This window comes from Oncorhynchus mykiss, chromosome 18 (assembly GCF_057628025.1).
Source record: "Oncorhynchus mykiss isolate SJ-2025 chromosome 18, ASM5762802v1, whole genome shotgun sequence".
NCBI classification, from domain to species: Eukaryota; Metazoa; Chordata; class Actinopteri; order Salmoniformes; family Salmonidae; genus Oncorhynchus; species Oncorhynchus mykiss.
In genome coordinates, this window is record NC_143039.1 from 62,854,722 (window position 1) to 62,869,763 (window position 15,042).

Here is a 15,042-nt window from a genome sequence, read left to right on the forward strand (position 1 = left end):
TACACCAGCCTAATCTCGGGAGTTGATAGGCTTGAAGTCATAAACAGCGCAATGCTTGAAGCACAGGGAAGAGCTGCTGGCAAAAAGCACGAAAGTGCTGTTTGAATGAATGCTTACGAGCCTGCTGGTGCCTACCATCGCTCAGTCAGACTGCTCTTTCAAATCAGACTTAATTATAACATAATAACACACAGAAATACGAGCCTTAGGTCATTAATATGGTCGAATCCAGAAACTATAATTTCGAAAACAAAATGTTTATTCTTTCAATGAAATATGGAACCGTTCTGTATTTTATCTAACGGATGGCATCCCTAAGTCTAAATATTGCTGTTACATTGCACAACCTTCAATGTTATGTCATAATTATGTAAAATTCTGGCAAATTAGTTCACAACGAGCCAGGCGACCCAAACTGTTGCATATACCCTGACTCTGCGTGCAATGAACGCAAGAGAAATGACACAATTTCTCCTGGTTAATATTGCCAGCTTACCTTTCTTTTAGCTAAATATGCAGGTTTAAAAATATACTTCTGTGTATTGATTTTAAGAAAGGCATTGGTGTTTATGGTTAGGTACACATTGGAGCAACGACAGTCCTTTTTCATGAATGCGCACCGCAGCGATTATATACATCGCAGGACACGCTAGATAAACTAGTAATATCATCAACCATGTGTAGTTAGTTATAACTAGTGATTATGATTGTTTTTTACAAGATAAGTTTAATGCTAGCTAGCAACTTACCTTGGCTTCTTACTGCATTCGTGTAACAGGCAGGCTCTTCGTGAGGCAGGTGGTTAGAGCCTTGGATTAGTTAACTGTAAGGTTGCAAGATTGAATCCCTGAGCTGACAAGGTAAAAATCTGCCGTTCTGCTCTTGAACAAGGCAGTTAACCCTCCGTTCCTAAACTGTCATTGAAAATAAGAATGTGTTCTTAACCGACTTGCCTCGTTAAATAATGTTGTAAAGATAAAAAAAAAAAATGGCAGAATCGGTGTCCAAAAATACCTCTTCCTATTTTGACCAACTGCTCTGAAGTATCTCTTTTCATTCCCTCTTCTTCCTCGACCTGACACTGTTTGTCTGGTGCTGATCCATTTCCCTTTTAGATCATCATGAATATGCTTTTTGGGACTGGTAGCACTTGATCCGTAGATCAAGTTTGTTTCTGTGGCCGTGCCATACTGCAGTGGTGTTTTGTGTGTGTGTATGTATGTTTTTATATATATATATATATAGATAGATAAATAAGAACTGGAAATTGCCATGGACCTCACGATACGATATCACGATACTTGGTACAACCAACTAGCACAAATTGTCAGCTGATACGATATATCGTCAAAAATAATATCCTGACATGTAACTAAATAGATTTTATTTTTACATCACTAGTGTTTTTAGTGCTGTTTGGAGCTGGTAATTAAAGGCGTCAGGGAGAGATCTTTACCCACTGGATAACTGGTGGCTCTTTGAAGACTGGCCCTGTTGCTGTCACCGGCTAAGGCAGGGAGATGGAAGGAAAGAGTGGGAGAGAGGAGTGGTTGGTGATTCTTTGAAAACTGGCCCTCTTGCACTGGGTGAGAGGAAACCAGAGGGAATGGGAGATGGGAAGAGAAGGTTAGTTCTAGTCTCCATAGAGTAACCCTGACTGTCATTGGCACAGAATGAGAGATTGAGTGGGTGAGGCAGGCGTCTATCTGCAGAGAGGGTGAGGCAGGGCAAAGTGAGTCCAGTGAATAGAGCGTCGGTGTGTCTTTTTAAAGTTGTTACCCTGTTCCTGGCACAGAGTGAATGAGTGGGCGAGACGACCGCTCTGTACCGGCGCCACGACAGACTGAGACAGACTCAAATATGAGAAGGAGGATGGGGGAGAGGTAGAGCGAGAGTCCTATGGGTAAAGGAGGCAAGACACTAGGACAATTGGGGCACCATTCTCCCAAAGAGAAGACAGATTTGGAGAGAATGACTGAAGTAAAGAGGACACCTGAAGAGACTGAGCGTGGGATGAATGGAGAATGACTGTGTGACAGAGGGAGAGTCTCAGGTGAAAGGGGGAGCGTGGGACTGTGAAAGAGTTGGCTCGTGTGAAGCCCTGCCAACCCATAATCCTCACCTTGTGACTGCTGTGTTGTACACTGATGCTGAGGTCCAACTTTTTTTTTTACTTCCCTTTTGCGCTTTACACTCCACCCCATTTGTCCCCTCACCCTCCACCCCTTTTCTCACCTCATTCCTGCCCTCTCATCTAAACCTCCACCCCCTCACTTTCCCCCCTGCCCTCTCTTGGCCCTCCACCACTCTCTCTCACGCTCTGCTCTGTCACTGTCTCTCTCTGTTTCACCTCTCCCTTGGACTCTGTCACGTTGTGTGTGTGTGTGAGTAGACAGTGGTAGTTACCAGCCATTTTGTGGTGGCTATGTTCAGGCCCTTCAGGTGTTGGCTCAGAATCAGCTAGTTAGAGGCAAGACATTACATGATTTGTGAGATGCTCTCTTTTGAAGCCAAGAGATCATGGGTGTCTTGTGTCTGTCTTTCATTACCTGTGTGTGTATATATCTTTATGTACAATTTTGTTTTTGTATGTTTTTATTTTCCCATGTGAGTGTGGCTGATAATAAATGTGGGGGTTTATAACACCTTTAGTACAAGGGTGATAATGGCTAGTTTTTAATAGGTCAAGTATTTCATGGGTCATATTTCTTCTGTGATGAGTTTACTAGTTTCCCCAACAGGTGCTTTTAGATGTATTTTTGCCCTGTCTTGCTAAATGGTGACTGTTTCCTTGTCTGTTTGAGTTTACCTAATCACATTTTTCTCCCTTTCCCCCTCCCCCCTCTTTTCTTGGCAGTGTTTCTGTGTTGATTTGGGCCATACATATATGGCGTATGTGAGTGTCAGTGGAGACTTTTGCCAGGCACAGCACCTCGCCTTCGTGGACAAGTGAATCGTCCGCCCCCCTCGGGACTACGCTACCCAGAAGCCCCCCTGAAGCCAGCACACTGGGAATCCCGGTCTCCTCCAACGATCCCCTGGGATACCGCGTAGTCCTTGGCCAGATCGCCTAGCTCTGTCCCCTGAGCCGCCAATAAGAAAACTGCTCAGTTCTCTTCTACTTCCTGCTTTCTCTCCCAGAAGCCAATCACATACCGCTCTCCTGAATGGGGTAAAATCTGAATGTCCGATTGGATGACTCGTGGATAGTCTCCCCAATTTTTTTATTATTTCTATTTTTACCCCGCCCCTGTGGAGTCTTGTGGATTACATCATCCATATTTTTTGTTACCCCTCTTTTTTTTTAAGACATCCACAGGTGTTACCATCCCACATCCCCCTCCTCCCTTCGTCGTGTTTTTATTTATTTTTTGAACCTACTGAATCCTACTAGAAGTCCTTGCTGACATCTGAGCCAAAAGTAGTCATCCTTCTTGTAAGAGATTAAGTATTTTATTGTAATTGTTTTCAAAGCCGTCTCGCCAACATGAACCGCCCTGCAGCAGTGGAGATTGCCTACGAGGGCATGAGGTTCCTCATCACACACAACCCCACCAACGCCACGCTCAACAAGTTTACCGAGGTGAGGCTGCCACCTTGTGTGTGTGGGCGTGTTTGTTGCTTTTGCGTTGTCATGTAGGGTCTGCATGTATAACCTTGTCAATTCCACACTCAAGTTCACTGTGGAGTGTCATACACGTCTGACTGTATGTACGTGCATCAATAACTTCACCAAAGTAGCCTATAACAATCTCCCCTCAGCTCAACCTACAATTAAACATAAATATTTTTAGTGCAAGATATCTGTGCTGATAGTCTCTGCCTCTCTCTGTCTCTGCCTCTCTCTGTCTCTGCCACTCTGTCTCTGCCACTCTCTGTCTCTGCCTCTCTCTGTCTCTGTCTGTCTGCCTGTCTCTGTCTGTCTGTGTCTCTCCCCTCTTGTCTCTGTGTCGGTCTCTCTCTGCCTGTCTCTCTGCCTGTCTCTCTGCCTGTCTCTCCCCTCTTGTCTCTCCCCTCTTGTCTCTCTGCCTGTCTCTCTGCCTGTCTCTCTGCCTGTCTCTCTGCCTGTCTCTCTGCCTGTCTCTCTGCCTGTCTCTCTGCCTGTCTCTCTGCCTGTCTCTCTGACTCTGCCTGTCTCTGACTCTGTCTGTGTGTCTATTTGTGTCTGTCTCAGGAGCTGAAGAAGTTTGAGGTGAGCACGCTGGTGAGAGTGTGTGACGCCACCTACGACAAGGCCCCAGTGGAGAAGGGGGGGATCGAGGTCGTGGTAAGGATTATACACACACACATTAACCTCGTCCCCAGACTTGACTTGCTAGCGCATAGAGCCTGGTAAGTGTGGGACTGTTTGGAACTTTAGGGGTGTGGATTTACTGAGTGACATGCCAATCAATTCAAATTCTGAGCGAATCACACGACTGAGGCGTGGATCTAAATCGAGGTGGCAGTTGATTTAGATGGGACTTAATACAATGCTTCCCCCATCTATATAAGGTCCCAAAGTTGACAGTGCGAAAACCAAGCTGTCAGGTTGACGGAATTGTCCGTAAAAGCTCCGAGACAGGATATTGTCGAGGCATAGCTCTCGGGAAGAGTACAAAATCTGCAGCATTGAAGGTCCCCAAGAACACAGTGGCCTCCATCATTCTTACATTGAAGAAGTTTGGAACCACCAAGACTCTTCCTAGAGCTGGCCGCCCTGTCAAACTGAGCAATCGGTGTAGAAGGGCCTTGGTCACATACTTGTTGACTTAAATCATTGTGCAACATCATTGGTAAGCTCTGGGCATCGTCTTTCTGCTTGAAAAAGTGGATTTCTACTGGTGTGGGCGTTTAAACGTATCGTTTTTGGGAAGCCCAATGGATTTTCTATTCAAGTTCCATTCTGAGGTGATGTGAAGCCAGATAGTCGACAGCGAGAGCCGGCTGGTGGAGCAGATTACAACCACACACACCTAGAGAGCAGAAAGAATTTCTACTGAACTGAATGCCTCCTAGGAATTTTAGGGAGTTGAATTTGCTGTTTTTTTTCTTCCATGGAATGTCAAGTTAAACAGGTGGTTTTCCCTCTCTGGAGACCTTCCCTGTTATCTGTCTGTTTTCATTTGTCCTCAACTGTCTGCCTGCCACTGTGTGCTGAGCTAAGAGGTGGAGAAGAGAAGGAATCTCTGGCTCAGATCCACATGAATGAGGCTCCACCCAGGCCTTCTTGCTCTGTCTGTTTCTGTCTTCTGTGCCCTCTATTGTCTCTTCTCAAAGCTTAGGCTAGTATTCAGCGGTCTCACAGGTGATTTATGGAAGGCCAGAGAAACCTTGTTTGGGTGAGGAAATATCCTATCCCGTCGTTGATATAGTTTTAATACAGTGATCACCACCCCTCATCCTGGAGCATTCCTCTCCCTGTCTTCCATTGGAGTGTGGCAGTAATTATGATCACAATCCATTTTTTATATTGTTTGAGCACCAAGACGGGAATAGCCTTGTGTAGGGTTGCGCACGGCTGTGATCTGTGCTGAGCCGTGGCAGAGACACTGGGTCAGCACGAGTATAGAGGCTCAGACGGATATACAGGGGTCAGGCTGTCTGCCAGGACACATTACTCAGCATATCAAGCTTTCCAACTTAGACACACATGATATCGCATAATGGACAAAGCTGCTCTAATTCTTCAATCAGGCTTTGAATTATCCTGTACTGACCTTCAGCATTGACCACTGGTTAAAATAACCCCTAGCCCCTGGTTTGATCCATGTTTAAATTTTTGTTCCTCTGCCTCTGTAGGACTGGCCCTTTGATGATGGTGCCCCGCCCCCCACCCAGATAGTGGATGACTGGCTGAACCTGCTGAAGACCAAGTTCCGAGACGAGCCTGGCTGCTGCATCGCTGTGCATTGTGTGGCGGGGCTGGGCCGGTGAGGGTGTGTGTGTGTGTGTGAATGTAAGTGGCGAGATGGATGTGTGTAAGTGGGCTTAATTGTGGTTAGTGAGACCCATCTAATGACTAGCGATGACGTCCGTTGGAGTATTCAGAGATTTGGTGTTATGTGCTTTTTGGCCACTAAAATGTTATCTGGAAGACGATCTTAATTCGCTTTGACTAGTGTTCCATTTGTACATGTGCATTCGCGGCACACACAAAAAAAAAGCCAAGCATCACAGTTCTTCTCCCTAAATTCCCTTTCTCCTCTCTCATTCACTTAATTGCGTTGCGACCACTTGCTTTGCGACCACTCTACACACCGCGCAAAATCTCCCGTTAGACCTACAGAAAAATTCTAAATGGACTGGTTGATAGACGAAAGAAATTATGCGTTTCAACAACGAGCTGCAGTTTTTGAATAATTGTCCTGTCTACTTTCCGCTTTGGCTACTTTGCGAACTGCTTGTGCCATTTTGAATTGGTTAGACTTTAACATACAGGTTCCACACTGAGAATACACAAAAATATTTGTTTGATAAAGACAGAACAATTTAAATTATACAATATTTTTTCTCCCCAATTTAGATCTTGTCTCATCGCTGCAACTCCCCAACTGGCTCGGGAGGCGAAGGTTGAGTCATGCGTCCTCCAAAACATAACCCACCAAACCACGCTTCTTAACACCCACCCGCTTAACCCGGAAGCCAGCTGCACCAATGTGTCAGAGGAAACACCGTTCAACTGACTACCGAAATCAGCATGCAGGCGTCCGGCCCGCCACAAGGAGTCGCTAGAGCGCGTTGAGCCACGTAAAGCTCCCCCGGCCAAACCCTCCCCTAACCCGGACGACACTGTAACAATTGTGCGCCGCCCTATGGGACTCCCGATCACTTCCATTTGTGATTGAGCCTGGGATTGAACCCGGGTCTGTAGTGACGCCTGGTCTGTAGACCGCTGCGCCACTCGGGAGGCCCAACGGAGTGAATTTTCATCAGAATCATTAAGCCTAGACCTACTCAGCAAACAGATGTTGTGGTCAGAATTCATCACTATGTAGTGTTCAATGTGGAATTGTTAATCCATTTTGAAAATCCAAATAAAAGGCAGAATAAATCAAACGTCTGCAATATTGAAAATGAGACCAGTTTTTTCAGGGTTAGAAAACTAAATCTATTTCAACCCGTTTCAAGTGATCACTGTGAGAATAACTGTTTGAGATGCGCATTACTCTGCTGTGGCAACTTTTTACATTTGGAAAAATATTCTGTTCCATTTTATTCTGTTAGTACATTTTTTTGTTTTCTTTTACTATAAAATGGGTGTCTTGGCTGATGGGCTCTGGAAATAAAAGTGTCTTGTCTGCTGAATTAACAAAGCAAGGCTATGCCATTGCACAGCCATGGGCTTCCACAAGCAAGCGTCACTGCTGAGGTTACTCTGCGTTAGGTTGCATCTTATTTTTACAATCACTATAGAATAAACTAGACAAGCTCCATTTGGGACTATCCTATCAACGGGACCTGAAACTAATATCTTATGTTTTCTCAAATTCGTGGCTGAACACGGACACATCTAGCTTAGTTTTTTTTAATGCATTGTCAAGACTGAATGGTTAACAGCTGGTGTGTGATATCTAATGCTAAGGAAGTTTAAAGGTTTTGCTCGCCTGATCTGGAATACCTCATGATAAACTGCAGACCATACTATTTCCCAGTTTTCATCCTATATTTTTCGTAGCTTCATATTTACCGACACGAACCAATGCTGGCACGGAGACCGCACTCAACGAGCTGTATTGGGCCGGAAGCAAACAAGAAAATGCACGTCCAGTGGCGGCACTCTTATTGGCCGGTGATTTTGTCTCATTTTTACCAGCTTGTCACCTGTTCATCTAGAGGCGACAACTCTAGACCACCACACGAACGCATACAAAGCTCTCCCTCGACCTCCATTTGCTAAATCCCACCATAACTCTATCCTCGTGAGTCCTGCTTACAAGCAAAAACTGAAACAAGAAGTTCCAGTGATGTGCTCAATACGGAAGGTCCTATGAAGCAGATGTTGAGCTTCAGCAGCCCCTCCCCCCCACTCCCCGGTGCACGTTTTGTTTTTTTCCCTAGCACTACACAGTTGATTTAAAATAACCAGCTCATCATTAAGCTTTTGTTATTTGAATCAGCTTTGTAGTGATAGGGCAAAAAACAAAACAGAGTTTGGGGAAACCCTTAGATACAGGACTGTTTCACTAGAACAGACTGGAATATGTTCAGGGATTTGTCCGATAACATAGGAGTTTAACACGTCACCGGATTTGTTAATATGTGTATTGACGACGATGTCGTCGTTCCCACAGTGGGGACTGTAATAATCACAGTAATAATCATGATCACAGTGGTTGTAGGGTGTAGGGTGCAACAAGTCAGCACCTCAGGAGTAAAGGTCAGTTGGCTTTTCATAGCCGATCATTAAGAGCATCTCTACCGCTCCTGCTGTCTCTAGAGAGTTGAAAACAACAGGTCTGGGACAGGTAGCACGTCCAGTGAACAGGTCAGGGTTCCATAGCTGCAGGCAGAACAGTTGAAACTGGAGCAGCACGGCCAGGTGGACTGGGGACAGCAAGGATTCATCATGCCAGGTAGTCCTGAGGCTTGGTCCTAGGGCTCAGATCCTCCGAGAGAAAGAAAGATAATTAGAGAGAGCGTACTTAAATTCACACAGGACACAGGATAAGACAGGAGAAATACTCCAGATATAACAAACTGGCCCTAGCCCCCCGACACAAACAACTGCAGCATAAATACTGGAGGCTGAGACAGGAGGGGTCAGGAGACACTGTGGCCTCATCCACAAATCCGGACGCTTATAAGAAATCCTGCTACGAACTCCGAGTTGTTGTCAATAATTTCAGACAAGCTATATTCCTTCTATGCTCTCTTCGAGGCAAACAACCCTGGACAATGTATGAGAGCACCAGCTCTTCTGGATGACTGTGTAGTCTCGCTCTCCGTAGCCGACGTGAGTAAGACCTTTAAACAGGTTAACATTCACAAGGCCGCGTGCCAGACGGATTACCAGGACGCGTACCAGCTGACAAGTGTCTTCACTGACATTTTCAAACCCTCCCTGACCAAGTCTGCAATACCTACATGTTTCAAGCAGACCACCACATACAACGCCAAGGTAATCTGTCTAAATGACTATCGCCCAGTAGCACTCACATCTGTAGCCATGAAATGCTTTGAAAGGCTCACACCATCATACCAGACACCCCCAAACCAACCCAACAGTTCCACAGATGACTTCATCTCTATGGCACTCCACACTGCCCTGGGAGAATGCTTTGTTCAACACCAGTGTCTGCTCCAAGCTCAGGACCCTGGGACTGCACACTCTGAAACTGGATCCTGGACTTCCTGATGGGCTGCCCTCAGGTGTAGGCAACAACACATCTGCCAAGGGTAGGAAACACATCCACCAAGCTGACCCTCAACACACCCTCAGGGGTGCGTACTTAGTCCCCTCCTGTACTCCCTGTTCACCCACGACTGCGTGATCGCTCACGACTCCAACACTAAGATTGTTGATGACATGCCGATTGTGGGCCTGATCACCGATGACTATGAGACAGTTTTTATAGGGAGGGACTCGGTGACCTGGCAGTGGTACCAGGAAGGCAATCTCTCCCTCAACATCAGAAAGACAAAGGAGCTGATTGTGGACTACAAGAAACGGCGGGCCGTGCCCGCCCCATCCACATCGACAAGGCTGTAGAGGAGCAGGTCGTGAGCTTTAAGTACCTTGGTGTCCACATCACCATGGAAACACACAGCAACACAGTCCTGAGGAAGGCACAACGCCTCTTCCCCCTCAGGAGGCTAAAAGGATTTGGCACTGGCCCTCAAATCCTAAAAACGTTATAAAGCTGCACCATTGAGAGCATCCTGACTGTCTCTGTCTGCTGGGTATGGCAACTGCTTGGCATCTGACCACAAAGCGATACAGTGGGTAGTGCTTACAGCCCAGTACATCACCGAGCTCCCTGCCATCCAGGACCAGGCGGTGTCAGAGGAAAGCGCTAAAGGTTGTCTGACTCCAGCCACCCATGTCATAGACTGTTGTCTTTGCTACCTCATGCCAAGTGGTACCAATGCACCATGTCTGCAACCAACAGGACCATGAACAGCGTCAACTCCCAAACCATAAGATTGCTAATTAGTTAATCCAGGACGATATTGGTTAACTATTTAACTATCTGCATTGACCCTTTTTGCACAAACTCCGATTGCGTAGTCACTTTATCCCTACCTACAGTTGAAGTCGGAAGTTTACATACACTTAGGTTGGAGTCATTAAAACTCATTTTTCAACCACCCCACAAATTTCTTGTTAACAAACTATAGTTTTTGCAAGTCGGTTAGGACATCTACTTTATGCATGATACAAGTCATTTTTCCAACAATTGTTTACAGATTATTTCACTTATTCACTGTGTAACAATTCCAGTGGGTCAGAAGTTTACATACACTAATTTGACTGTGCCTTTTAAACAGCTTGGAAAATTCCAGAAAATGATATAATGGCTTTAGATGCTTGTGAAAGGCTAATTGACATCATTTGAGTCATTTGAAGGTGTACCTGTGGATGTATTTCAAGTCCTACCTTCAAACTCCGTGCCTCTTTGCTTGACATCATGGGAAAATCAAAAGAAATCAGCAAGACCTCAAATTGTAGACCTTCACAAGTCAGGTTCATCCTTGGGAGCAATTTCCAAACGCCTGAAGGTACCACGTTCATCTGTACAAACAATAGCACGCAAGTATAAACACTATGGGACCACGCAGCTGTCATACCGCTCAGGAAGGAGACGCGTTCTGTCTCCTAGAAATGAATGTACTTTGGTGCAAAAAGTGCAAATCAATCCCAGAACAACAGCAAAAGACTTTGTGAAGATGCTGGAGGAAACAGGTACAAAGTATCTATATCCTCAGTAAAATTAGTCCTATATCGACATAACCTGCAAGGCCGCTCGGCAAGGAAGAAGTCACTGCTCCAAACCGCCATAAAAAAGCCAGACTACGGTTTGCAACTGCACATGGGGACAAAGATCATGCTTTTTGGAGAAATATCCTCTGGTCTGATGAAACAAAAATAGAACTGTTTGGTCATAATGACCAATTGTTATGTTTGGAGGAAAAAGGGGGAGGCTTGCAAGCCGAAGAACACCATCCCAACCGTTAAGCACGGGGGTGATGGCATCATGTTGTGGGGGTGCTTTGCTGCAGGAGGGTCTGGTGCACTTCACAAAATAGATGGCATCACGCGGAAGGAAAATATGTGGATATATTGAAGCAACATCTCAAGACATCAGTCAGGAAGTTAAAGCTTGGTCGCAAATGGACAATGACCTCAAGCATAAAGTCAAGGTTTTGGAGTGGCCATCATAAAGCCCTGACCTCAATCCTATAGAACATTTGTGGGCAGAACTGAAAAAGCGTGCGCAAGCAAAAGGAGGCCTACAAACCTGACTCAGTTACACCAGCTCTGTCAGGAGGAATGGGCCAATATTCACCCAACTTATTGTGGGAAGCTTGTCGAAGGCTACCCAAAACGTTTGATCCGAGTTAAACAATTTAAAGGCAATGCTACCAAATACTGATATAGTGTATGTAAACTTCTTACCCACTGGGAATGTGATGAAAGAAATAAAAGCTGAAATCATTTTCCCTACTATTATTCTGACATTTCACATTCTTAAAATAAAGTGGTGATCCTAACTGACCTAAGACAGTGAATTTTTACTAGGATTAAATGTCAGGAATTGTGAAACTGAGTTTAAATGTATTTGGCTAAGGTGTATGTAAACTTCCGACTTCAATTGTCTGTCTGGGAATTGAAAGTTTTCATTTTTTATTCCTGGTGAGTGAAGGTTCGCTTACAGTAACACACTTATTGCAATTTCACTGTGTGTGTGTGTGTGTGGGCCAGGGGTGTGATCTTGATGCCCCAGCGGGGTTGCAGTGAACCCAGTAACCCCCGTGTGTTTCCCAGGCCAATTTCCCAGCTTTAGAGTATACCCTCACCCCACCCTCCCTACTGCCCACATAACCATGACACTGCATGCACACTGGTGTTTATCTCTCTCTCTCCTCTGTCTCCTGTAGAGCTCCAGTCCTGGTGGCCTTAGCTCTGATTGAGACCGGGATGAAGTATGAGGATGCGGTGCAGTTCATACGACAGTAAGCACTATTTTAGCTTTCACACGACAGTAAACACTACTTTAACTTTCACACTGGCGGGGGGGAACCGATGTTTCTGTGCTGTGGAACCTGTATTGTCATGTTTTCTCTTTATTCGTTTGTTGGGGAACATTGATTCATGTGGATGTTGTTACTGTGCTGCTATGTTCGACCATACAAGACCACATTATTGTTATTTATCTCACCTCCTCTCTTCCTCAGGAAGAGACGTGGAGCTTTCAACTCCAAACAGCTACTTTACCTGGAGAAGTACAGACCCAAGATGCGTCTGCGGTTCAAGGATGCCAACGGCCACAACTGCTGCGTCCAATAGTGTGTGTGTGTGTGTGCAGCCTCTCCATCAAACAACATTATTCCAACCAATGGGAGATAAAACAACGAGAGAAAGCGATCAGTAATTAATGTGATTTGTTAACACTGAGACATGGCTAATTGATCACAGAATTGATGACCTAATGAGCGAATGATTCCATTTTAATGAATGCAAATCTAAAGGTCTGAAACAATGAAGGAAAAGGTCAAAGCACACAGACGTCTCCAAGTTATCGTTGCCCAATCATGGGCCTAGAATTTCTTTGAGTCCTTAATTTTTATTTTCAGTCTTGAATCATGGGATAGCTTTTCCTTCTTTTTTTTTACACACATGTACATGAAAGTTTAACGATGGTGATAAAAAAACATCCGAAAATGTTAAGGTATCGATTGATCATTTGTTTATTTTTCTGATGATATTAATTATGCCACGGGTTATTTTTTATTTAACCTTTATTTAACTAGGCAAGTCAGTTAAGAACAAATTCTTATTTACAATGACGGCCAATCCCGGATGACGCTCGGCCATTGTGCACCGCCCTGTGGGACTCCAAAACACAACCGGTTGTGATACAGCCTGGAATAAAACCAGGGTGTCTATAGTGACGCCTCTAGCACTGAGATGCAGTGCCTTAGACCACTGCACCAACTTTTTAATAAAAATTAATTGTTTTTACCCTTTAGCACATTACAATATTATTCTCTTTAGGACTAAAAATAACAGTCCATTTGGCTTATTGAGGTATTTTTTACAACACAAAATCTCCCAAAAGTTCTCCCAAAAAAAATGCAGTAATGTTTCCCGCCCCCTCTCGCTTCTAGTCACTTTTTAATTACGGGGTTGGCTGGGTTTGAAATATTATGTCCGCTGTATTTATTTACTGGCTATAACTCGCAGGCCAATCTGGATTTTGGTTGGGGCAAGGACTATTTTCAGGTTCTTATTGTCTTTTTTTTTTTTTGCCATCTTAACTTTATTTTTATTTTTTATTTGTTTTACCTCACAGGAGTGCAATATTCAGTCCACCTCGGAAAAGCCCCCAAACCCCCAATGACCGTCCTGCGCACACACACACACACACACACACACACACACACACACACACCCACCCATAGAGACAGTTTCACAGGAAGACACTTGGCTAGTCTTACTGTAGGTACTTTTTTCCATTCATCAATGCTGCTTACTGGGTTTACAATAAGACTTCCTTACAATGACTGCACACGCACACAGTTTCAAGCACACACACAGATGCACACACACACACTCTCAATGATACAACTGTTAATCCCTACTCTGAAGGAAAGTAGGTGGAAAAGAAAGCAAATGGTCAGTTATTTTATCATTGTACCCATTTTGAAGACATTCCTATTGGTTTTAAGATAAATAAAGACATTTAAATAAGATTTAAACTTGTATGATATTTCATGGTTTCTCACCTTTTCCATTGTTATTTTAGATTATTTGAAATGACAGCCTATTTTTTTGGGGTGCTGCATGTCTTGTGCCTCGCCCACAAACAATTATGTGACGAGGAATTGCTGAGTCTCAAGATACACTGAACAAAAATATAAACGCAACAATAAGATATATTTTAAAATAGAAATAAAAAGGTATGGGCGTGGATCAGAAAACCAGTCGGTGCCTGGTGTGACCACCCATTTGCTTCATGCAGCGTGACACATCTCCTTGCATATAGTTCATCAGGCTGTTGATTATAGCCTATGGAATGTCCCACTTCTCTTCAATGGCTTTGCAAAGTTACTGAATATTGTCCGGAACTGGAACACACTGTTGTACACTACATGTTGATCCAGAGCATCATAAACATGCTCAATGGGTGACATGTCTAGTGAGTATGCAGGCCATGGGGAAAACTGGGACGTTTTCAGTTTCCAGGAATAGTGTACAGATCCTTGTGACATGGGGCCATGCATTATCCTGTGTTGCGGTGATGGCAGAGGATGAATGGCACAACAGTGGCCCCTCAGGATCTTGTCACTATATCTGTGCATTCAAATTGCTATCGATTTAAAATGCAGTTGTGTTCGTTGTCTGTAGCTTATGCTTGTCCATACCATAACCCCACCGCCATCATGGGGTACTCTGTTCACAACGTTGACATCATGCGGTCTCCCAGGTACAGTTAAAGCCAGGATTCATCTGTGAAGAGAACACTTCTCCAGTGTCCATAGAAGGTGAGCATTTGCCCACAAAAGTTGTTTATGAAGCCAAACTACAGTCGGGTCAAGACCCTTGTGAGGACGATGAGCTCTGACAGTTTGTGCAGAAGTTATTCAGTTGCGCAAACCTACAGTTTTATTAGCTGTCCAGGTGGCTGGTCTCAGACCATCCTGCAGGTGAAAAAGCTGGATGTGGAGGTCCTGGGCTGGCGTGGTCTGTGGTTGAGTCCGGTTGGATGTACTACCAAATTCTCTACAAACGACAGAGCTGGTTTATGGTAGAAAAATGAACATTAGATTTATCTGGCAACAGCTCTGGTGGACATTCCTGCAGTCCGCATTCTAATTTCGTTCTCCCTCAACTTGAGA

The 15,042-nt window shown here is 44.6% G+C and overlaps 1 protein-coding gene across 2 annotated transcripts in view; it reads left to right on the plus strand.

Moving 5' to 3' along the window:
* LOC110496554 (protein tyrosine phosphatase type IVA 2) overlaps positions 1–13,896 on the plus strand; it is a 38,741-nt gene extending 24,845 nt beyond the window's left edge. Inside the window, exons 2-7 of one of the 2 annotated variants that reach the window (XM_036953304.2) lie at positions 2,858–3,172; positions 3,475–3,583; positions 4,175–4,267; positions 5,782–5,912; positions 12,082–12,156; positions 12,379–13,896. In XM_036953304.2, the coding sequence (XP_036809199.1) occupies positions 3,168–3,172; positions 3,475–3,583; positions 4,175–4,267; positions 5,782–5,912; positions 12,082–12,156; positions 12,379–12,490 (525 nt within the window). In that variant the 5' untranslated portion in view covers positions 2,858–3,167 and the 3' untranslated portion in view covers positions 12,491–13,896. Of the gene's footprint in view, positions 1–2,857; positions 3,173–3,474; positions 3,584–4,174; positions 4,268–5,781; positions 5,913–6,505; positions 7,057–12,081; positions 12,157–12,378 lie in introns of those variants that run through there. The other variant, XM_090209072.1, reaches the window with a different exon arrangement.
* Positions 13,897–15,042: the final 1,146 nt, after the last annotated feature.